Source organism: Phocoena phocoena, chromosome 11 (genome assembly GCF_963924675.1).
Source record: "Phocoena phocoena chromosome 11, mPhoPho1.1, whole genome shotgun sequence".
NCBI lineage: Eukaryota > Metazoa > Chordata > Mammalia > Artiodactyla > Phocoenidae > Phocoena > Phocoena phocoena.
The window spans coordinates 7157130-7180024 of NC_089229.1; the positions used below are offsets into that span (position 1 = coordinate 7157130).

The window sequence follows — 22895 nt, forward strand, 5'->3', positions numbered from 1 at the left end:
TCTTCTTTATCCATTCATCTATTTCTGGGCACTCAGGTTGCTTCCTTATCTTGGCTATTGTAAATAATGCTGCAACGAACACAGGGGTGCGTATGTCTTTTTTTTTTTTTTTTTTAATATTTATTTCTTTGGCTGTGCCAGGTCTTGGTTGTGGCATGCAGGATCTTCTTTGCTGCGTGTGGGATCTTTTTAGTTGTGGCATGAGAAATCTTAGTTGTGGCATGCAGGATCTAGTCCCCTGACAAGGGATTGAACCCATGCCCCCTACAATGGAAACTTGGAGTCCTGACCACTGGACCACCAGGGAATTCCTGATGTTGAGCATCTTTTCATGTGCCTGTTGGCCATTTATATGTCTTGCAAAAATGTCTATTCATGTCTTCTGCCCATTTTAAAATTGTTGTTTGGGGGGTTTTCTGATGTTGAGTTGTACGACCTCTTTGAAAATTTTGGATACTAACCCCTTATTAGATATATTGTTTGCAAATACCTTCCTCCATTCAGTAGGTAGCCTTTTAGTTTTGTTGGTAGTTTCCTTTGCTGTGCAAAAGGTTTTTCTTTTGTTTTTTTTTTTAGGGTTACATCCGTCTACTCTTTTTTTTTCTTAATTTATTTTTATTTTTAGCTGCGTCAGGTCTTAGTTGTGGCACGCAGAATCTTTTTGTTGTGGTGCGCGGGCTCTCCGTTGTGGCGTGTGGGCTTCTCTCTAGTTGTAGCCCGTGGGCTTCTCTCTAGTTGTGGCGTGCGGGTTTTTCTCTCTCTAGCTGTGGGGCGCAGGTTCCAGAGCACTTGGGCTCTGTAGTTGTGGCGTTTGGGCTCCAGAGCGCATGGGTTTTGTGGTTTGTGGTATGCAGCCTCTCTAGTTGAGATGCGTGGGCTCAGTAGTTGTGGCACATAGGCTTAGTTGCCCAGTGGCATGTGGGATCTTAGTTCCCCGACCAGGGATCGAACCTGTGTCTCCTGCATTGGAAGGCAGATTCTTTACCACTGGACCACCAGGGAAGTTCCAATGCAAAAGCTTTTTAAGTTGATGTAGTCCCATTTGTTTATTTTTGCTTTTGTTCCCCTTACCTGAGGAGACACAGCTCCCCTCAAATTGCTAAGACCAGATTTCCCTGGTGGTGCAGTGGTTAAGAATCCACCTGCCAATGCACGGGACACAGGTTCGAGCCCCAGTCCGGGAAGATCCCACATGCTGCAGAGCAATGAAGCCCATGCGCCGCAACTACCAAACCTGTACTCCAGGGCCTGCAAACCACAACTGCTGAGCCCGTGTGCCACAACTACTGAAGCCCGTGCGCCTAGAGCCCGTGCTCCGCAACAAGAGAAGCCACAGCGATGAGAAGCCCATGCACCGCGACGAAGAGTAGCCCCCACTCGCTGCAGCTAGAGAAAGCCTGCACACGCAACAACAAAGACCCAACGCAGCCAAAAATAAATAAATTAAAATTAATTAATTAATTTTTAAAACTTGCTAAGACCAATAACAAAGAGCATACTGTCTATGTTTTCTTCTGGGAGTCTTATGGTTTCAGGTCTTACATTTAAGTCTTTGATCCATTTTGAGTTTATTTTTGTAGATGGTGTGAGAAAGTAGTCCAGTTGATTCTTCTGCATGTAGCTGTCCCATTTTCCCAGCACCATTTATTGAAGAAGCTGTCATTTCCCCTTTGTGTATTCTTGCCTCCTTTGTCATAGATTTAAGTATGGGTTTGTTTCTAGGCTCTCTATTCTGTTCCATTGATCATGTGTCTGTTTTTGTGCCAGTACCACACTGTTTTGATTACTGTAGTCTGAAATCACGGAATGTGCTACCTCCAGCTCTGTTGTTCTTTCTCAAGATTGTTTTGGCTATTTGGGGTCTTTTGTGTTTCCACATAAATTTTAGAATTATTTGTTCTAGTTCTGTGAAAAATGTCTTTGGTATTTTGACAGGGATTGCACTGAATCTGTAGGTTGCCTTGAGGAATATGGTCGTTTTAACGGTATTAATTCTTCCAACTCATGAGCACAATATACCTTTCCATCTGTTTGTGTTGTCATCAATTTGTTTCATCAATGTCTTATAGTTTTTCCAGTACAGGTCTTTTACCTACTTGGTTAGATTTATTCCTAGGCATTTTCTTCTTTTCGATGCAATTGTAAATGGGATTGTTTTTCATTTCTCTTTCTGATACTTTGTTGTTAGTGTATAGAAATGTAACAGATTTCTGTATATTAATTTTGTATCCTGCAAACTTACTGATTTTATTTATTAGTTCTAACAGTCTTTTGAAGGTGTCTTTAGAATTTCCTATATATAGTATCATGTCATCTGCAAACAGTGACAGTTTTTTTTTGTTTGTTTATTTATTTGTTTTTGGCTGCATTGGGTCCTTGTTGCTGCGTGCGGGCTTTCTCTAGTTGCAGCAAGTGGGGGCTACTCTTTGTTGCGGTGCGCAGGCTTCTCATTGCAGTGGCTTCTCTTGTTGCGGAGCATGGGCTCTAGGTGTGCGGGCTTCAGTAGTTGTGGCACACGGGCTCAGCAGTTGTGGCTTGCGGGCTCTGGAGGGCAGGCTCAGTAGTTGTGGCACACAGGCTTAGTTGCTCCGCGGCACATGGGATCTTCCCGGACCAGGGATTGAACCCGTGTCCCCTGCATTGGCAGGAGGACTGCCAACCACTATGCCACCAGAGAAGCCCAACAGTGACACTTTTACTTCTTCCTTTCCAATTTGGATTCCTTTTATTTCTTTTTCTTGTCTGATCACTGTGGCTAGGACTTCCAATTCTATGTAGTATAAAAGTGGTGAGAGTGGGCATCCTTGCCTTGTTCCTGATCTTGGAAGAAACGCTTTCAGCTTTTTACTCTATATCTTGATTACTGTGAGTTACATAAGCATATACATTTGTTAAAACTCACCATACTGCACGATACAGTAAAATAGGTGTACTGTATCACATATAAATTACACCTCAAAGTTGATTAAAGACCATACTTTAGTATGAACCTATTTACAGAAGCTTGCTTATTCTTTTTTTTTTTAGCCGCACCACACACCTAATAGGATCTTAGTGCCCCAACCAGGGATTGAACCTGGGCCTTCAGTAGTGAAAGTGTGGAGTCCTAACCACTGGACTGCCAGGGAATTCCCAGACGCTTGCCTATATCTAAAACCACAACATTGTTTTGTTTTCTCCCCAGTTTTACAGAGGGAGAACTGGAGGCAGAGGCCCTGCCTGCCCAGGGAGCCTAAGGAGGGAGGGAGACTGGAACCAGATCTCCGCTGACTCCCAGGGTGTACATCCCACACAACTCGTTTTCAGTATTTTTAAACCATTTGAAAACTTCTTCTGAGGATTCAGACACCTATCTAATTCAACGTATATGTGGCCTTTTGTTACCAAGCAGAATCACATTTATAAAATATTTCAAAAATAGAGCTTCCTTAATAAAATTAAGTACATGATACAATAAATGGTCTGATCAAAAACTTATGCTAGGGGCTTCCCTGGTGGCACAGTGGTTGGGAATCCACCTGCCAGTGAAGGGGACCCAGGTTCAAGCCCTGGTCCGGGAAGATCCCACATGCCAAGGAGCAACTGGGCCCGTGCACCACAACTACTGAGAGCCTGCGCTCTAGAGCCTGTGCTCCGCAACAAAAGAAGCCACCGTGGTGGGGGGCCCGTGCACCGCGACGAGGAGTGGTCCCCGCTGGCCGCAACTAGAGAAGGCCCTCGCGTAGCAATGAAGACCCAACACAGCCAAAAATAAACAAATAAAATAAATTTAAAAAAAAAACTTACGCTAGAAGGGAACTCTGTGCTTTTGAGGCCAGAAACTGCCAATGTCAAAATACAGCACAAACCCCAGTGGTCTCCACAGATTCCTGGGAAGATCATTAGGCTTGAGCCTCATTTAACGAATTCCATTAAACAAGAATTGCCAGGGGCTTTCTTCCACAATTAAAGGCCCTTGGTAGGAATGTTATCTGTTAGACTGCAAACTGTAATCATTTCCCAAAGAGGACCCAGAGGCAGCATCATCCTAACCCAACTGATCAACCTCACAAAGTGGTCGTGCCAGGCTCATTATGGGCGAGGGAAGCGATGAGGCGCCTCCAGCAACTCCCAGCTCCGCACAACAGCCGCTGTGTGTTCCCATGCTGGATTTGGCCATTATTCCCCTCTGATGGGCCCTTTCAGCAAGGACCAGTAAAACCGGAGGTTGTATCCCCATACAGAGTCAGCTTTCTTTTTCTTTATTCTCCAGTACGTGGCTAATTTCACAGAATTCTCGTTCCTCTCCAGCCCAGGGCCTCTGAACACCTGACCTGGGCCGCTGTCTGCAGCCTCCCCACTATTAACTTCGGGGAGATGGGAGAGATTCCAGGGGTCAGGGGATTTCAAAAACTCATTACCTTTGCGTCATCCAATAGAGGGCTTCCTGGCTCAGAGTCGATGGAGTAGGGGGAGAAGCCTGCCTGGGACCCCGAGTCGGAGGCCGGAGGCGACATCAGAAGGACATTCTGATTAAAGTCATCGATCTTCAGGTCCACGTCATTGTCCACCAGGCTGCCTAGGTCAATGCCCTTCAAGAGCTCTGTAAAGAAAACCCTACCTGGCAAACGGTCCGTTTTATAGCACCCCACCTGGGCTGGGGCTGGGCTAGGTGAGGGATGCACAGCCCCTGCTCCTGCTTCACCCCTGAAGGCACCTTTTACACAACAGTGGACCCTGCCCGGTGCCCAGCACAGGATTTCTACTATAACCGGAAAGTCTGAAACCCTTTTCTCAACGAGCACACTTACTGTTCTTCTGATTTGCCAGTTTCAGCACCATGTTCTCCTGGCGCAGTTTATGATTGACCTGCTGCAAGTATTTGATGTAGTCAATGGCCTTCCTCAGAACGCCAGACTTGTGCATCTGGGAAGGAAGACAGGTGAAAAACACGGTGGCGTCAGACCAGCTTGCACAGTGAAGAGAGCAGAGGCCCAGAGCTCAGGCTCCAGAGTGGGAGGTGCTGAGTTCAGATGCTGACTCTCCCACTACTTAGCTGTGCAACCCAGGAGAAGTTACTCAACATCTCTGAACCTCACTTTCCTCCTCCGTGAAATAGGGATAATGATAGTATATGAGTCATAGGCTTGCCATGAGGATTAAATGAGCTAATATGTGTAAAGAGTTTAGCCTCTGGCCTGGCACACAGTAACACTATATATAAGCTGTTACTCCTACTTCCTATGATAATCCTAGCATCAAAACAAACTTTAAGGAAAACAAATGACAAACAAAAATCCAGAGTACTGTTGGCTGGTTATCTTAAGTAAAGGTATATTAGTACCTTTCAGATTTGTAGGCTACAAGGAAAATTATATTTTCTTTCAAAATAGAGGTAAAGATAAACAGATAACAGGTAAAAAAAATCTCCTATGTGCCAAAGCCAAAAGATACATTCATTGAAACACCAGAAATTTATGAAAAACCAATTTCCTCTATTTGTTCCTTGTCAAAGATCCAATCTCCATTTTTCCTCCTCCCTAAAAGGTTAAAATATTGTTAGCCATCCCTGAATACAATTAAACATATGCCAAAAATGCCATCAGCTGCCTCAGATGTACACACGGTTGTATACCTGGCCATCAGTGAGCAGTAGGTGTCTGCGACACGGTGGTGGTAGTGGTGGGGGGGGGGGGTGGCCACCATCACTGCAGAGCAGACTCAAAGGTCCAGGCAGGCCACTGCCTTACCAACACCCAACAGTTAATATTTTATAATCCTGGAATTTCAAAACACCAAGATGCTTTAGTAAGAGAGCACCTTTAACTATTCTTGCATTCACTCAGCCTGGGCCTGGGTCTTCCCTAAATTCCTGTAGCAAAGACAGATAGAGGGGAGATGATGGGGCATGAAATAACATTTTGCTTGGTACCTACCTTGGCATCTGTCCCCATGACCAGGTCCTTCAACTCAATGATTTTGTCATTGATGGAGGAGCGATACCGCTTCTCAATGATGTTGTGTGTCGTCCTCCTTTCTCCTTCCTTGGGGGGCTCGAGCTGCTTGACTCCCCCAGGTACCTGCTTAATGGGCACTTTCTCTTGTCCCATCATCACAGGCATTGTGGTCAGAATGGTCCCATTGCTGCCCACCAGGGTCTAGAACAGACACAAGGGCAGAATGACCACTTGGTTAGTCTGAGTAAAGCAACCTCGCAACACAAACCCACTGGCCCTGGCCACGTGGCATCACCTGAAAACGCTGTGGAGCCTGACACCCTTTCTGGGTTAATTAAGTCCAGAAGCCTTAGGAGCTGTGGTACCTCAGGTACTGTGCCCCTTTCAGAGTCACTGTTGATTAGTCATGTGCCACAACAGCATTCATGTGGATAAACACCAACCTTTGATGTAGGGATGCCAGAAACACGTCATGTGATTCCTGCTTTGCTGTCGACCCATTAGCCACCTCTGAGCTCGCATACAGTGCACCAACCACAAAACTTTCTCCTGGTGTATGGCACGTATTTTCCTCTCACATGACGGTGAAGTTAACTTACTGCATTTCCTTATACGATTTGCCCATCAAAAAGCTCAAGGGCAGAAGTGAAAATCAGAGCCATTTTATTAAACAGACCAACTAGAGAGGCTTCCCCTTGTTTTCCCCTCAAATCTGCTTTTCCTGCTCTTTGTTTCTGTTTTCACTACTTTTAGTTTTATTTTCTTCAACAAATGGCCTCAATATCCAAATGGCCAATGAACACAAAAAGCTTCTTAACTTCATTAGTCATCAAGAAATAATTCACACATAGTAAAAAGCACACATTTTAAGTGTACAGCTTAATGGAATTGTGATGTATGCATACAATGTGTGTAACCAAGGTAACCCTGACCAAGACACAGACCATTTCTATCCCCTTAGAAAGTTCCCTCATGCCCCTTCCCCCAGAGCAGTAATCATGCTCTGACCTCCAGCACCATCTTCCTGAACTCTGTATAAATGGAATCGTCAGCAGGAACTCTTTGTGATAAGCATCTTTTGCTCAGTGTACTATTTTTGAGGTTTAGCCACGTAGTTGTATGTATCAATAGTTCTTTTTGGATGGATAGTTGGGTTGTTTCTAGTTCTTGGCTTTTATGAGTAAGGTTTGCTTTTGAATTCTGATCACTTTTTTCTCTCAGACTCTCTTGCCACAAGATGAGACAGTGGCCAAGACCCTACAACTGAAGTATGGGTGCCTTTCATGTCCCCCACCTTGGAGCCCCTCCCTTCCTGGGGGGCCTAAACCTCCATCAGCAGGACCTAAGAGGCAGATGGTCCTGTGTGGAGCTGTTGCCCAGAACCTGGGGCTCCTCTGCTGTTCCTCTCTTGCCCCTCATAAACCCTAGTACTCCCACATAACACTCGGTGCTGGTACTTCTTAAGGGGAAAAAAAACCTACAATGGGGTAATTTTGCAATCTGACACACTGCATAGAGCTGCCGCATCTATTCAGTATCTGGAGACTTCGTTACCATCTCTGAGGCCTAAAACCCCCAAGAAGCGGGGGTGGGGTGGGGGGCAGCTCTTACCGGAACTTGAAGGGCAGCTGTCTGGATGGGGGTGGTGAGGGCAGTGAGGGCTGGGTTCTGGACTGCGGCCATCACAGGGCTGCCATCTGTCTTCAGTGTGGTCAAAACAAGGGAATCTGTCTTGATGATCTGAGGCTGTACCAGGACCTGGATGGAAAAGGAAGAAAAGGAAAAGGAAGGTAGCATTACTTTTCTATTTTGCATTACTTCTTCCTGCACAGACCTTCCAGAAAAGAATGAGAAAATAAAATTTTCATAAAACTGAGAATGTAGCTTGATTACTGGGTTGCCGGGGAGAAGGCGTACAGCTAAAGAGGGTTCTGGGTTGGAAGGCTGAAAGGCTCTGAGGAGAGCAATGCCAGCGGCCTAGCAGGGGCAGAGCAAGCATGGCTCGGGTGGACAGTGGAAGGAAGAGAAACCTGATTGTGGACAAACTTAGGAATGTGAGGAAAAGGGCTGGGAAGCAAAAATGGTAAACCTGGATTGTTTTTTAAAGCTAACTTACTTCATTAGTTAGAAATACAGTCCACTGTGATACACAGCTTAAGAACATTCTGGCACATTTCTTTTCAGTTTTATACCCATGACACGTGTAAATGAGTTAATACACCAGCACTTACTGAGTTTAGGTGGGTGCCAGTGTGCATCTGCAGGCGGCTTCTCTGCCAGGTCTCACGGGTGCCTCGTAAGGTCCAGGCGCCCCTACCTGCCCTGCAAGCTGCTCCCTCACACTCCGCTGGTCCTGCTTAGCATGCAGACCACATCTTCAACCACAGGCCGGCCAAGAGCCCCAACCAAGGCCTCCCTGAATTCTTGTCAGCCACCTACCGGGACCTGCTGCACCTGGGGCGCAGCAACTGTCTGCACCGTGGCCGGGGCGAGGGTCTGCAGCGTGCCATTGGCTGTCTGCGTCAGCACCCGCTGGGCCTGCACCGTCTGCACCTGCTGCTGGATGGTGACCGGCTGCACCTGGGAGGATGTCACTAGGCTTTGGACTTGAGGCTGAAGGACTTGGGAAAAGAGGAGAAAAAAAGTCACGTGGACGAGGAATGCATTCTGTCACCGTAGCTGTGGCAATAACCGAGGCTGGAGTGCCTCCCAACGATCCCAGCTCCCCACCTGTTGCTGAAGAAGATGTGCACAGCCATTTACAAGCTGGTCTAGATGACAAGAACATCCCATAAGGGCTACATCAATTTCTGAGGGAACGAGTACAAATTATTTCATTACTCTGATGCTGGGGTGGAGGTGAGGGAAGCTAATCAGCAAGGGAGCTAACAGGTGTTGAGAGCCAACTCCCTGGGGCTTCACTTCCTCCCGTGAAGTGAATGAAAGGTGCACTTTGGGATGAGGGTCTCAGCTTTTCGCTTTGTGGCCTCCCCCCAGCCCCTAAACCCTTGAAGCCCATTAAAGACCTGTCAGATCCTTTGAAATTAGTAGAGCAATACTAACCCCACCCAGGGGTCCCCACAGGGTCACAGAGCAATCTGATGAAAAGGTGCTGGAACACAGCACAACAGAGAAAGTCCCTCATTCACTCAGCACACACCGAGGGCCTACTGTGAGGCCCGCCAGTCGGAGACACGGCACCTATGTTAAAAGGAGTACTCTTCTCTGCAGTGGATGCTCAGGAGATGTCTCCTGGATGAATGGTTCTCAACCTACAGGTGCTGAGATCTTCCTGGTACCTGGGTGAGTTTCAAGACTAATTTTATTCAAGCCCCCACCTCTAGTTACCAGGACATCCCTGTGGCTACTGTGCCCGCTGGAGTCTCTGACCACGCATCCTTGAAACAGGCACAGTAGACATTAAGGTATTTGAAGAGACGAAATGTGTTCCTGCACCACTATGCTTACGGCCAGCTACTGAAACCTCATTCAGACAGGGCCAAGTTGATAGGCTGTGTCATCCCCAGAGAGGGCAGAACTATTTACAGTCTACCTCGGAAGTGTCTGCAAACTGGCACAAAAACTTTTGAACCAACCAATCGCTATCACATCGGAGTTCTGAGTCACCTTGAAAGCTGGTAGCTGCGTTCTGGTATATCAAAGGCTGCTGGATGATCCTCGTCTGGGGAGCGGTGCTGAAGGTCGGGGTGATCATTACTGTCTGCTGCTGCAGCTGAGCTGGAGGCTGGGGCTGGGGCTGGGGGCGGGGCTGAAGAACAGGAGTTGCCCTTGGCGGAGGGGGAACCGCGGTGGGGGGAGCCTTGACTTGTAGGGCTGGAGCCTGGGGGGAGGTAGCCGAGGGCGAGAAGGACGGTAACGGGACCTGGCTGAAGGACCGCTGCACCGAGGGGTCCCCGGCTCCGGCTCCGCCACCGCTGCCGCCGCCATTGCTGCTGCCGCTGTTGCCACTTCCACCACCGCCAGGGAAGGAGCTGCACAGCTGCTCTGAGAACAAGTCAGGGAACTCTCCCACTTGATTGCTGACAAACTGCAGCATCTCTGTGAGCAAATGGAAAGGAGTAATTCTACTGCCAACCAAAATATTAACTTTCAAATTTGCTTAAGAAACCGAGGCATGAAAATCCAATAGCTTTCCCAAGACACTGCAGAGATGGGTCGCCTCTCTCTCACGGGGGAGTGGGACAGGACTTCACTTGCTTGATGTTCTTCTCCCTCCTCACCACCTCCAGGCTTGTTCTACCCACTTTCCTCATTGTCTGTACCAGGCCTAAGAGGAGCTACCTCTGTGCTGGGTGAATGCTCCTCTTGGAGGGTACGGCTGGTCGCATTTTACAGTTGGGGTATTGCTGTCCTGAGTCTTTGGAGCTCAGCAGCCTTGTACTGTGAGGCCACCTCCAGTCTCAGCACTGCTCCCCATGGCAGGGGAGTCCCCAGACCCCAACTCTCCTTACCACAGGCAGACTCTGGGCCTTCTCTCCAAGATGGGCATATCCCTGGGCACTGTTGGTACCCTCAGGAACACTCGGGGATGATAAAGTTGATGGCCTCCAAGTCATGGAACTTTAGAGGTGGAATGGATGGAAAGATCATACACGAAGTCCAGGACAGGGAAATAACTCGGCCAAGGTCACACAGCTCATCGGGGCACACACAGCAAGGATTAGAACCAGTTCTCTGCCTCCCAGCCTCGCCTTCTTCGACTGTACCCCAGTGCCTTCACTGTCAGAAGGTCAGGGCAGAACAGCCCAGGCCCTGGACCCCTCTGGCTGTGCCCCTTTCCTCTGGGCAAGGAGCCTGTGGAGCCAAGGGGATTGTCCGCTGAAGACCATGCCCCCTTCTATTGACAGATCATGCTCCAAGTACCCGGGACCCCTAAATTCCCAGCCCAGAGGGCCTCTTCCCCTGCTTCATCCTCCCAATGGTTTACCCAAATCGAACTTAATCCACAACTAACAACTCATCTCTCATGACTCCTTCCTCCCCATAGGGCTGCTCCCCAGTCTGGGGCCTCAACTTTGACCCAGGTATGTTCAGATCTACAATTCTCTCCCCTGTCCACATTCTCTCCCCTTTCCTCTCCAACACATTCCCAAAAAGCTACTGCTTGTTCCTAAACTCTGGCACCCTCCTCTCAAAACCCTCAAGGCTGCAGGATGCTCTGATTTGGTCACCAAAAAGAAAAAACAAACAAAAACGAAAAACAAAGCCCCCAAACACTGTCTCCATTCATTCGTCAAACCCCCACCAGCAAGTCCATCCCAGGTTTCTAGCAGTGTGTGTGTGTGTGTGTGTGTGTGTGTGTCTGTGTGTGTTTGTGTGTGTGAGGGGGAGGAATCTGGGCTATAAAGACTCTTATGTTAGGCAAGCAGAAAGCTACCAGGGGTTTCTAGCACGACCTCCACACAGGATAACTGGAGCTTAGCAGTTCAGCATGTTCAGTGTTCAGTCAGTTCAACCTGCTGGCGAGACCGCATCTCACAAGATTCAATGACTACACGGTGGTGTTATTTACCAACACCTCGACACCCTGCTCTGTCCCCACTCAGCCGTCAGCTGTGGGAGGGAGAAATGGGCAGAATGCCACAGATACTGTAACCTGTACCAACAAATTCCAATATCTTGTACATGATTAAACTAAGAAATACTCTCAAACTCAGCACAAAATTTAAACAAAACACAACTTGGTGCTGACACATTCCAAGCACAACAAAATATTATAAAATGCTTTAAGAAATTAAGAGAAACCTAATAATTCGTTGAGCTTTCCAGAACTCCCATAAAATCCTGACTCTGGGGAATCAACACAGAGGACTACTTTGTGAGCCAAAAGAACATCACTCCCTGGCTGATTGTTCTAAGCCATGGAAAGCTAAGGAGGGCAAAAGAGGCCAGAGGGTAGATGGGCACAGGCTTTGGCACTAGGTGGGTCTCAAAGGGCCCATCTAATCAGCTGTGTGAACGTGGGCAAGTCACTTCTTTCTACACCCTCGTTTCCTTACAGGAGGCTGCCACAAGAAGACTCACTTGGCTTCTTTGTGGTGAGGATTAATAAGAAAATTGATGCACAGTGCTTGGTGGGGGCAGACCCTTACAACAAAGGTCCCTGTCAGTGGTGCTTCTGAAGCCCCACTAAACAGGCACTCGGTTCCACTTATCCTGTCGAGTGCTCTCTAGAACCTTTTGTTGGGGAGACATGGTCTGGCTGGTGAAGTAATGTACGGAGGTCACAAAGCTCAGTTCACAAAGCAGGTTAAGTGTGTGTAGGCAGATGGAATGCGACTGCTTAAATTAAAAAAAAAAATCCTTTTCGATCCACACATGAGGAGCTCCAGGGAGCTATCTCCAGCCAGGCAGACGGGCACGGGGCTGAGGGGCACAGAGGAGCAGTTAAGACTGAGCATTTGAAGGAAGAAATAACGAAGAGGTTCTTTGAGCCACTGCTGCAGCAGGCACGCTGGGCCTCCCGGGGACCCGTCTGGCCTGCGGTGACACAGAAGGGGAGGCCCCGGTAAGTGGAACGAGGCCCACCCAGGCGCAGATCTGCTCAGTACCTGGGGGCTACACCTCGGGAGCTCCCCACGTCTCCTGGCTCTTCCCTGCTCCCATTATTCAATCATTCGTGTGCTACGGACAGACAGGCTCTCATGTCCGCAGAGAGCCATGAAACCTAGAGAAGGAGGCCTGGGAGAAGGCAGTTTTTTTGGTTTTTTTTTTTCGGTACGCAGGCCTCTCACTGTTGTGGCCTCTCCCGTTGCGGAGCACAGGCTCCGGACGCGCAGGCTCAGCGGCCATGGCTCACGGGCCCAGCTGCGTCCACGGCACGTGGGATCTTCCTGGACTGGGGCACGAACCCGTGTGCCCTGCATCGGCAGGCAGACTCTCAACCACTGCGCCACCAGGGAAGCCCAAGGCAGTTTTTTTTTTTTTTTTTTTTTTATGCGTTACGCGGGCCTCTCACTGTTGTGGCCTCTCCCGTTGCGGAGGACAGGCTCCGGACGCGCAGGCTCAGCGGCCATGGCTCACGGGCCCAGCCGCTCCGCGGCATGTGGGATCTTCCCAGACCGGGGCACGAACCCGTGTCCCCTGCATCGGCAGGCGGACTCTCAACCACTGCGCCACCAGGGAAGCCCCCAAGGCAGTTTTTATGGAGGTTTGAAAATGAAGTTTGGCTAGACATGGAAGGCCAGACACGGGCCTCCTTGGAGCTGGGTCGCCCACCCGGGCCTGCAAACCCCAGCTCACCTTGAGGGGGGACTCCTGTCAGCCACCCTCCCCCACCAAGCCACATTCCTGTGTTTAGCTGCTTCATAAACTAAGATTTAAGTTGCTTGATAAAGTAGGCTGGGCCCCAAGAAACTATATCTGGGTTTTGATCACGTAACCAAAATTAGAGGCTCCGGCTGTCACCTGTGCCTGACAGTCTCAGGCTTCATCCAAGGAGACCCCAAGTTCACTTGTACTTTACAGAGCTCGTGACCTAGAGGTAACATAAGCCACTGTGTCTGGCTCAGTCTAGTGGCATCTACCTCAGAATGAGGTAATTCGAAATCTGGTCAGATTAATTCTGGTCAAGAATAAAGAATCGGAAGCCCCAAATTGGGTAACGTTGTCTCCAAACCGCAGTCAGTCAAAAATTCTTTCAATGGGTATTTGTTACCTAGCCCTGTTAGGTGCCAGAAGAACTACTTTTACAGAAGTCATTTATTCTTATATTTTGAATTTATTATGGATCTTGTGTTAGACAATGTTTTAAAATAATTTTCTTTTTTAAATCATAAAAGTAACATTCGCTACCAAAAAATGTAGAAAAAAGTTAAATGAAAAAAATAAAAATCATCCAGCAGGGCTTTCCTGGTGGTTCAGTGGTTGAGAATCTGCCTGCCAATGCAGGGGACACGGGTTCGAGCCCTGGTCTGGGAAGATCCCACCTGCTGTTGGAGCAACTGAGCCTGTGAGTCACAACTACTGAGCCCGTATGCCACAACTACTGAAGCCCACACGCCTAGAGCCCGTGCTCCCAACAACAGAAGCCACCGCAATGAGAAGCCCGCGCATCGCAAAGAAGAGTAGCCCCCGCTCCCCGCAACTAGATAAAGTCCTCGTGCAGCAACAAAGACCCAACACAACCAAAAAAAAAAAAAAAACATCCAGCAATTCCACCACCCTGAGACATCTACCGCCAATGTTTTGATGTGTATCCTTCCAGACTTCTTCCTATACAAGGCTTGCTTGCAAACACAAGTGTGCACATGTGTGGGATGGTTTTACAAAAATGGGATCACGCTGAAGATGCTATTTTGTCCCTGCTCCCTTTGGGAACAATACATTGTATTGTATTATATTAACGCACCAGACTTTAACCACTTAGTGATGATGGATGAGTGCTTTCATCTTTTCAGCATTATTAACAACACTGACAAAAATCTTTGAACAAGCATCTTTTCCCATTTATCTGATTATTTTCTTAGGATAAATTTCTAGAAATTAAATGGCTGGGTCAAATGACAGGTATATATACTTTGGAAAGGTTACAACAATCTATACGCTTGCCAGTGTTTCCCCGCATTTAACGGGCTGGCCAAAAAGTTCAAGTTTTTCTGTAACGTCTTATGGAAAAACTCGAACGAACTTCTTGGCCAACCTAATATTTCTGTCCATTTGATTGTTGGGAAAAACAACATCTAATTGTTTTAATTTACATGAATGCGTATTAAATGAGGTCAAACATCACCCCCCCCCATTTTATTGGCCATTTGTATTCCTTCTTTGTAAATTGCCTGCTCTTGACCTCTGTTCATTTTTCTACTGGGCTGTTTGTCTCTTTTTAGTGATTTTAAAAACTTTCATATATTATGGATATTTGTTCGTTCTTATATATTTGCAAATATTTGCCCCACTTTGTTGGGTTTTTTTTGTTGTTGCTGTTTTGTTTTTTTTGCTCAGGAAAGAGAATGGCATACTCACTGAGAGCTACCCTGGCCTAGCGCTGTAACCTGGGGCAAGTTTTACCTCTCTGAGCCACAGTTTTCTCACTTATAAAATGTGGCTAACAATTATATCTAACTCGTCATGTTGTTGAGAGATAATTCACATAGAATCTACAGCACAGTGCCTGGCACTTACTATTAGCTAGTACATGTTATACACAGTGGTTTCTGACAGTTAGTTTTGCTTTGACTTTTTTTTTGGAAAATTCAGATTTGTTCCAATGCATTGGATATATTAGGGAATAATCTGGGCATAACATAAATTTCGTGTTTACTTATGCATGAAAGAAACACTAAAAAATGCAAAAAACGATACCCAGCTGAAATGAGCCACACAGGAAAACAAAAAACGCACACATTTCAAACATCCACCAGCTGTCAGATCACCTGCATGCGTTATGAGCTGTAACCCTCCACATCTGGGGTCAGAAATTTCCATCCGACTTCAGAAGGCCTTCCTTCCATCACTTCACAATAACTTGCGAGCTATAACCTTCCAATGCCTACTTCCACAAGCAAACCTCAGGTCTTTTTTAAGGTAGAGTGCTACATTTATTGTGGTAGTTATACATTTCTTAGCCACTTAACATCTGTAAAACCGTGCTGTTTAGGGGGTCTTATCTTATTTTTTATTTATTTTTACCGTTTAATTTTAATTTTTTTATTGGGCTATAGTTGATTTACAATGTGAGTTTCAGATGTACAAGACAGTGATTCAAAATCTTTATAGATTATACTCTATTTAAAGTTATTATAAAATATTGGCTATAGTCCCTGTGCTGTACAATAAATATATCCTTGTAGTTTATTTATTTTATACATGGTAGTTTGTACCTCCCTATCTTTTTTTAGAATGCCTACTTATTTTTTCTCTCTCTTTTCTGGTCACCTATGAAGTTTTTGAGTGTTATGACCCTAACCCCACTTTCCCCATAAGCCCTGTGGTTTTTACTGTGTAATTTTGCATAGTGCGGTAATTTTTAGGAATGTGTATGTTCCATTACAGCAGAACAATTTCAATCCTGTGCAGTAAAATTACACGGTTTCTGTTCCTCCTCCCAAAGATCGTAAGGATATTGACCTAAACTTTCTTCAGTTACTTTTGTTCATCTTTCACATTAGGTCTGCCCAACAAACCTAAGAACACAGAAGCATGGTGTGTGATGTGTGTAAGGCTGTTGGGAGTGAGATGGACCACGACCAGTGGGGGAGAGGGAGGTAAACACAAAATCTAATATCCAGCAAGAATCCTTCTTGAGCAACAAGTATCCTGCTTTCAAGCAGACGATCCTGTCTCCCCTCCTAGGATGATTTTTTTCTAATAATTAAAGAATCTTAAAATTAAAAAAATGAAGTAAAATGTAGACCCATATCAAGCCTGAGGGTCAATGGTAAGATAACTCTTCGTTTTCCCACCATCTTGCTGTTTGTGATCACCACTGCTTTCCCAGGACCTAAAACATCAATTATTCCCATTCAAGTCACCCAGAGGGGCAGGTAAGGAGCTGGGCTGTCAACCACACCCTTCAACCCAGAAGCCCTGAAATGCAAGCAATAACAGAAGGAACAGGGGGACAGTTACAGCAGGCAAACTAATGCCTTAAAACTGTTCCACTCAAACACCAGGAGGCACAGCCATTTGGTAAGAAGCTCAGAGCACAGGGACACAATTGTATACTTCAAGGGAATTCTGGGTCACCATCCTGGGGAAAGGGAGTCTGGAGGAGGCACTGAATGACACAGGATGACAAACTAGTGACCTGGGCATCCTATATTTTAAGCGACGGATGAGTGAACTCTTTTTACTGGCAAAGAAACCACAAAGGGAAACTGGGTGGGGAGGTGGGGTCCTTAAGTGCTTGTGTTCCACAACACACACAAATGTGTCATATATTCCTTTGCACATATCAAGTATTACATAATAAAATAAAACATTTGAAAATTAAGAGAAAAAGAAAACACAAAGAGAAGCCAAGTCATTCTCAAATGGCCTCTGGTCTGCTCTGTCCAGCTCTCTCGCCACCTGCCCAGGCTGGGTATCAGGGGCAGCCCCAGAGGGCCCCAGCTCAGTTGGCCGGTCCTGGCTTCTCTGGTCCAACACAGCAGGAGACCCGAGCCAGCTCTTGAGTTTCAATCAAAAGAGAGTGATCTTTGGCACTACCTTCAATTGCTCTTTCTTCTTCTTTCCGCTGCCGTGAGTTCGCTATGAATTCCTGGCAGGTCTCCTTCCGTAGTATCACAGAGTTATCTCTTTGCTCCACTTCCATACCCTGCCTTGATTTCAACCGCAGCCTTCAACCCAGTGACAATCGTCTTCTTTGAGTATCTTGTTGGTCCAACAGTCTTTCAAAGCAAATCAAACTTCTTGAACATGAGCTTCCTACCGATTCCTACCAACTGGTAGCTTCCTACCAATTGCTCCCTCCTACTCCAGGGGATTTCACTTCCCACTCACCTTAGCTCATCATCCAGCCTGGAAAAATACCCACTCCCTTCCTTTTTGGCACATGCCTTTGGGGGGTGGGGGAGGCAGCCTTACCCTTTCTGCTTGTTACAGCCCTCTTCCTTTAACTGCACAATTCCATTTCAAAATGACTTACAATTTCTTCCACCAAGGACTCTTTTCTACCTCAGATCCAGCCATCTTTTAGATCTTGAACCCAACTGTGATTTATTTGTTAAGAAAAAAAGTCTAAAACTTGAAAATATGGAAAATTTTAAAAAGTACAGTTCTGGGCTCCCCTGGTGGCGCAGTGGTTAAGGATCCGCCTGCCAGTGGAGGGGACACGGGTTCAAGCCCTGGTCTGGGAAGATCCCACATGCTGTGGAGCAACTAAGCCCGTGCACCACAACTACTGAAGCCCACGCGCCTAGAGGCCGTGCTCCACAACAAGAGAAGCCACCGCAATGAGAAGCGGCGCGCACTGCAACCAAGAGTAGCCCCCGCTCACCGCAACTAGAGGAAGCCCCAGCACAGCAATTAAGACCCAAAACAGCCAAAAAAAAAAGAAAGTACAGTTCTCTTTAAAGTCGTACCAGAGCATTGCCTAAACTCTGGTTTAGACAATGCTCTGAAGGTCAGCTGATGCTCTACAGAAACATAAAGTTGTCTGACTTCCTATTTACTACTGATTAGGCGCACGTTCTGTAAAATCAGATGTTCTCATGTAGAAAATAAGCAAGTTGCAAATGATTTCTCTCTGGTAAAAAAGATAACCTTGAAAGCTTTGTTTTTATTGCCCTGTAGGACATTAACCAGTTATGCATCTAAATTTGCAATCTTATTTCTTTCCAACTATGTAAATATCAGTTTCTTACATTCCCCTTGAATCCAGCCTGGTCATCCTGCTGGTTTTCTCAATAATGTTAATAAATCTTTGGTATGTGCTGATGATATATTAGTATAAGAGTTATGTTTTTCACCTTAAAAAATTTTATTTTGCCACATTACATACAGTAAGATATATTTTTGTAATGCTTTTCTTTTTTTAATTAATTTATTTATTTTTGGCTGCATTGGGTCTTCGTTGCTGCACGCGGGCTTCCTCTAGTTGCAAGAGCGGGGACTACTCTTTGTTGCGGTGCGCAGGCTTCTCATCGCGGTGGCTTCTCTTGTTGCAGAGCACGGGGCTCTAGGTAAGCAGGCTTCAGTAGTTGTGGCACGCGGGCTCAGTAGTTATGGCTCATGGGCTCTAGAGCACAGGCTTAGTAGTTGTGGCGCACGGGCTTAGTTGCTCCGTGGCATGTGGGATCTTCCCGGAGCAGGGCTCGAATCCGTGTCCCCTGCCTTGGCAGGCAGATTCTCAACCAGTGTGCCACCTGGGAAGCCTTTTAATGCTTTTCTTATATCTTGTGTTCTACAAGCACCTAGACAAAATCTTCCACTCCCCTGTACCTCTCCAGGCACTAAGCACTCTGGTAGTTAAAAAAATTGGCATCGGGCTTCCCCGGTGGCGCAGTGGTTGAGAGTCTGCCCGCCGATGCAGGGGATGCCGGTTTGTACCCCGGTCTGGGAAGATCCCACATGCCGCAGAGCGGCTAGGCCCGTGAGCCATGGCCGCTGAGCCTGCGCGTCTGGAGCCTGTACTCCGCAACGGGAGAGGCCACAACAGTGAGGTGCCTGCGTAACGCAAAAAAAAAAAAAAAAAAAAAAAAAAAGAGTTCTGGTTATGTATGAAAACTGGGAAAAAGGCCACCTATCTCTTAGGGACTGTGTGAAGGAAGTGTGGCAAAGAATCATATTAAAGAAGAAAAGCAGGAGGTCAAACAGGTAAACCAAGACTTAACTGGAAGGCCAAACAGCATGGGGATTCCCAAGTTTAAATTCAGAGAGAACTGGCTGTGGAATCAGCAGCACTGGGTTGTGAATCTAGTGATGTAATTGTTGGGTTGCCTTTGGAAAATTCATTACTCTCCCTGAGACTGCTTCTTTACTTATAAATATGGGAATAATTCAAACTCCAATGGATGCATATTAATATACAGAAATATGTCCAGCACGTAATAAAATGTATTTGACGTTTTCATAGTTTCTTTTTTATCATAACATTTGAAAAAGGGACCTCTCTCCAGGTTAGATTCCAATTTAACCTCTGAATAAAAGCCAACGGTCACATTAATGATGTTTAAAAGCAAAAACAACTCAGTGACAAAGCTAATAAAACTTATTTTCTAATTAGAAATCAAATTTATAGTTCATATTTTATTTAAATGCACAGAAGGTGGTTATGACTAAAATTAATTTCATATTGATTCTATGTGAACAACACGATAATCAGCTATCACTGATACCTACTTAGCACTTTACACAAACCCAGATGCTAGTATTATTATTCTACTTTACAAGTGAGGAAAATAACGTTCAGAGAAGTTAAACTACTTTCACAAGCCTCTCATGTAAGCTACAAAGTGGCTGGGCTGAGATCTGAATTTATATCTGTATTTAGGTTTGTCTGAGTCTCCCCTCTATGCACTCTATTTTCCCTACAAAACAAACATTTCTTGGATTTTACAACTTGGGAGAAAGATGCAAGACAGACCTGGAGTGACAGTAAAGTACGGGGAATCTGGGTGTGTGTGCAGGGGGGCACTTAATGTAATCCATCTCATTACTCTCAATATGAAGTTCAATGTTAATGGAAGAAGATTCATCTCAGGGCAACACCCATGTAACTGACTCATGGGGGAGTAGAGGAGAGAGATTTTTGCCTGACTGCATTTTGCAAGTATACCTCCCTCCCAAATTATTAAATTATTCTCCAAATGAGACTTTCTGCCTTGACAAGATGCTCCTTTCTAGAACACCTCTCTTTCTTCAAATAAATAACAAATCAATGAAGACACATCCCTTAAGACATGCATTCAACAAACATTAACTTAGCCTGCCATGTGCCAGACACAAAACTGAACACCTTCAAGAGGCACATGTTCTGGCAAAGAAACCCTGTGTAAACACTTGCCAGGGCCAGCTGCTGAGTGCCGGGATGAAAAACGGCACATGATGCAAGAGGAACCTGTTGGGAGCATGTTGCTTAAAAAGCTTCTGTTGTTGATTTTTACTGCGATTTATCTCATGTTTGTGTGTGAGTATGGGTGTATTTATAGATAAAGTTTAAATGTGATGTCTTTTTCTTTACTAGAAAAGAACTTCATTAGCAGTGTCACCCAGTTGTAAGTCATGCCACGTGGCATGTGGGATCTTAGTTCCCTGACTAGGGATTGAACCTGAGCCCCATGTATTAGAAGGACGGAGTCTTAACCACCGGACCGCCGGGGAAGTCCCCAGTTGTTTCTGCTTTTAACACCTAGCTAGCAGTTCCACACGTTGCGGTATACAATTCAAATCACCCCATGAGGTAGCTTCGAGCACTCTTTTAAATGAGTTACTCTATGCACAGCACTTAGAACAGTGCCTGGCACAGGAGTGCCTGAAAGTGGTGATGGTGGTGGGGCTTGTTACACAGGAAGAAACAAGTCCAAGTCCAAAGATGGGGTGTGAGGCAGGTGAGTCAGCGAGCGGCAGGCTGGGGCAGGAGCCTCCTCCACCCTCGCCCAGGCCCGGTGCTCTTTTTGCAGGCACCCTGCTCCAGAAGTCGCCCCAACAAGCACATTGCGGGGCCTCCTCTCAGGAGTCCCTCCACCCCTGGGGCTGCCCCACCTCACAGCAACTGGGCTCTAGAATGTCCCCACTCATGCGACAGTCCCACCCTGTGTCCTGGCCGGGAACCCAGGCCTTCAGCCCTTACCCAACACCAAATTAAAGGCATCAGATTTGTTGACACTCCCCGTCTGAAAAGCTGTCCATCTTATTCCATTTATTACTTTGAAAGGCTTGCCTTTAGAAAGAGGTCAAGAACAGACTTTGAGAACAACAATTAAGAAGAAAAAACTCAAGCCAATTACTAGCAGTAATAATAAAAATAGTATAGTAATTGTTCGTTTCCTGAGCTCTTACCATGTGTCAGCAATTACATTAAGCACTTCACACAGATTTCATCACTTAATCTCCACACTTTGAGATGGATGCCATTATCGCCTCCACTTGACACACAAGGAAGATGAGGCACAGAGAGCTAAAGTAACTTGTCTAATGTCACGCAGTCCGCAGGTGGCAGAGCTGGGATTTAGAGTCAAGCTCTTAGCCACCATACTGGACAGATGCTTCGTTTCTATTATTGCATAGACGTCACCAGACAGAGCCTGGCATCAGACAGATGCTCAGTAAGAGCCTTGTTCTCGAATGAGAACGAATACCCGCAGCTGGGGAAGGGAAGGAGTGTCATCCCAGGTGTCCTGTAGCTCCCAACTCTTTGTCTGCTCCCACCCGCATCACACTGTCCTCTCTTTCACTCTCCTGGAACAAGAGGCTAAAAGTTGAGGAACAGCGAGTAAGATGCCAAGGAACGCTCGGCACAATCCTGTTCGAGGGCCTGGCGTCGCATAATGCCAGGTGACCGAGTGTCCACAAAGTCTGGCAAAAGCCACTTCTTCACCTGAACTGTCCTCCTGTGGGTAGAGTCTCCAGAGCTGGGGATCTCAACCTTTTTCAGTCCTTAAAGCATTCAGGCAAAAGTGAAAGACCCCCAACGACTCACCAACGTACCCTTCCATTCATTACCACACCCCCAAATCTCCCTCAGACTAAGGACGAAAATAATACTTGCAAAGCAGGTTATTAAATCATGCTACAAACAGCCACCCAGCACGTGCATACAACTGTGCACTGCAGTGCCGGGAGTGGGACCCAGCATAGAGGAAGGACTCCGAAGTGTCGTTTCCCTTCACACCCCCCAACCTCACAGGGAAGACGGAGAAATCCAACCAACTCCACAAACTATGACAAGGGCGAGAACAGACAGGTGCCTCACAAAGAAAGGGCTGTCAGAGGGCAGAGAGAGGACTGACCCATCCTGGCAGGCAGTGAAAGTGGAGCCTAGAAGGGTGAAGAGACTTTCATGAGTTAGAGAGAGGGACACGTATTGCAGGCAAAGGAAACAGTCTGAGCAAAACCACAGCACCAGGAAATGTCCTGGGAGGAGATGCAGCGGACAGCACATGGAACAGAGTGGAGAGGTGGAGCTGCTTACACTTAAGCTGGGAAAGGCCTTAACGGTGACATACGGCAGAGCACAGAAAACATAGTGGACATCTGCAACTTTTGTTTTGTCTGTCATCCTTCAACCCGACCCTCCCATCAGCACCCTGATCTTCCTTTTGGAGAATGCCCACTGGGTGGTCTTGGTGGTAAGGTTTCCTGCCAGTCGGCTCTGATGAATGCATGATCCCACCAGGAACATGACTCTTGCAGGAATGACCCCAGGAAGCAGAGACAAGGCAGAGATCGCTGAGGCAGCACGGTCTAAACAGGTTGCTCCAGGCTCTCCTCAGCTGGACTCTGCTGCTGAGCTGCCCTTGGCTCCAGCCCATTTTCCAAGTCTGACTCTCCAGGTTT

At 46.6% G+C, this 22895-nt stretch overlaps 1 protein-coding gene across 2 annotated transcripts in view; it reads right to left on the bottom strand.

Annotated features, from left to right (window-relative positions):
• SREBF2 (sterol regulatory element binding transcription factor 2) overlaps nt 1-22895 on the bottom strand; it is a 59188-nt gene that overhangs the window by 26661 nt on the left and 9632 nt on the right. Inside the window, exons 2-7 of one of the 2 annotated variants that reach the window (XM_065887738.1) lie at nt 9564-9995; nt 8376-8557; nt 7548-7694; nt 5916-6137; nt 4791-4905; nt 4401-4582 (exon numbers count right to left, since the gene is read on the bottom strand). In XM_065887738.1, the coding sequence (XP_065743810.1) occupies nt 4401-4582; nt 4791-4905; nt 5916-6137; nt 7548-7694; nt 8376-8557; nt 9564-9995 (1280 nt within the window). Of the gene's footprint in view, nt 1-4400; nt 4583-4790; nt 4906-5915; nt 6138-7547; nt 7695-8375; nt 8558-9563; nt 9996-22895 lie in introns of those variants that run through there. The other variant, XM_065887737.1, reaches the window with a different exon arrangement.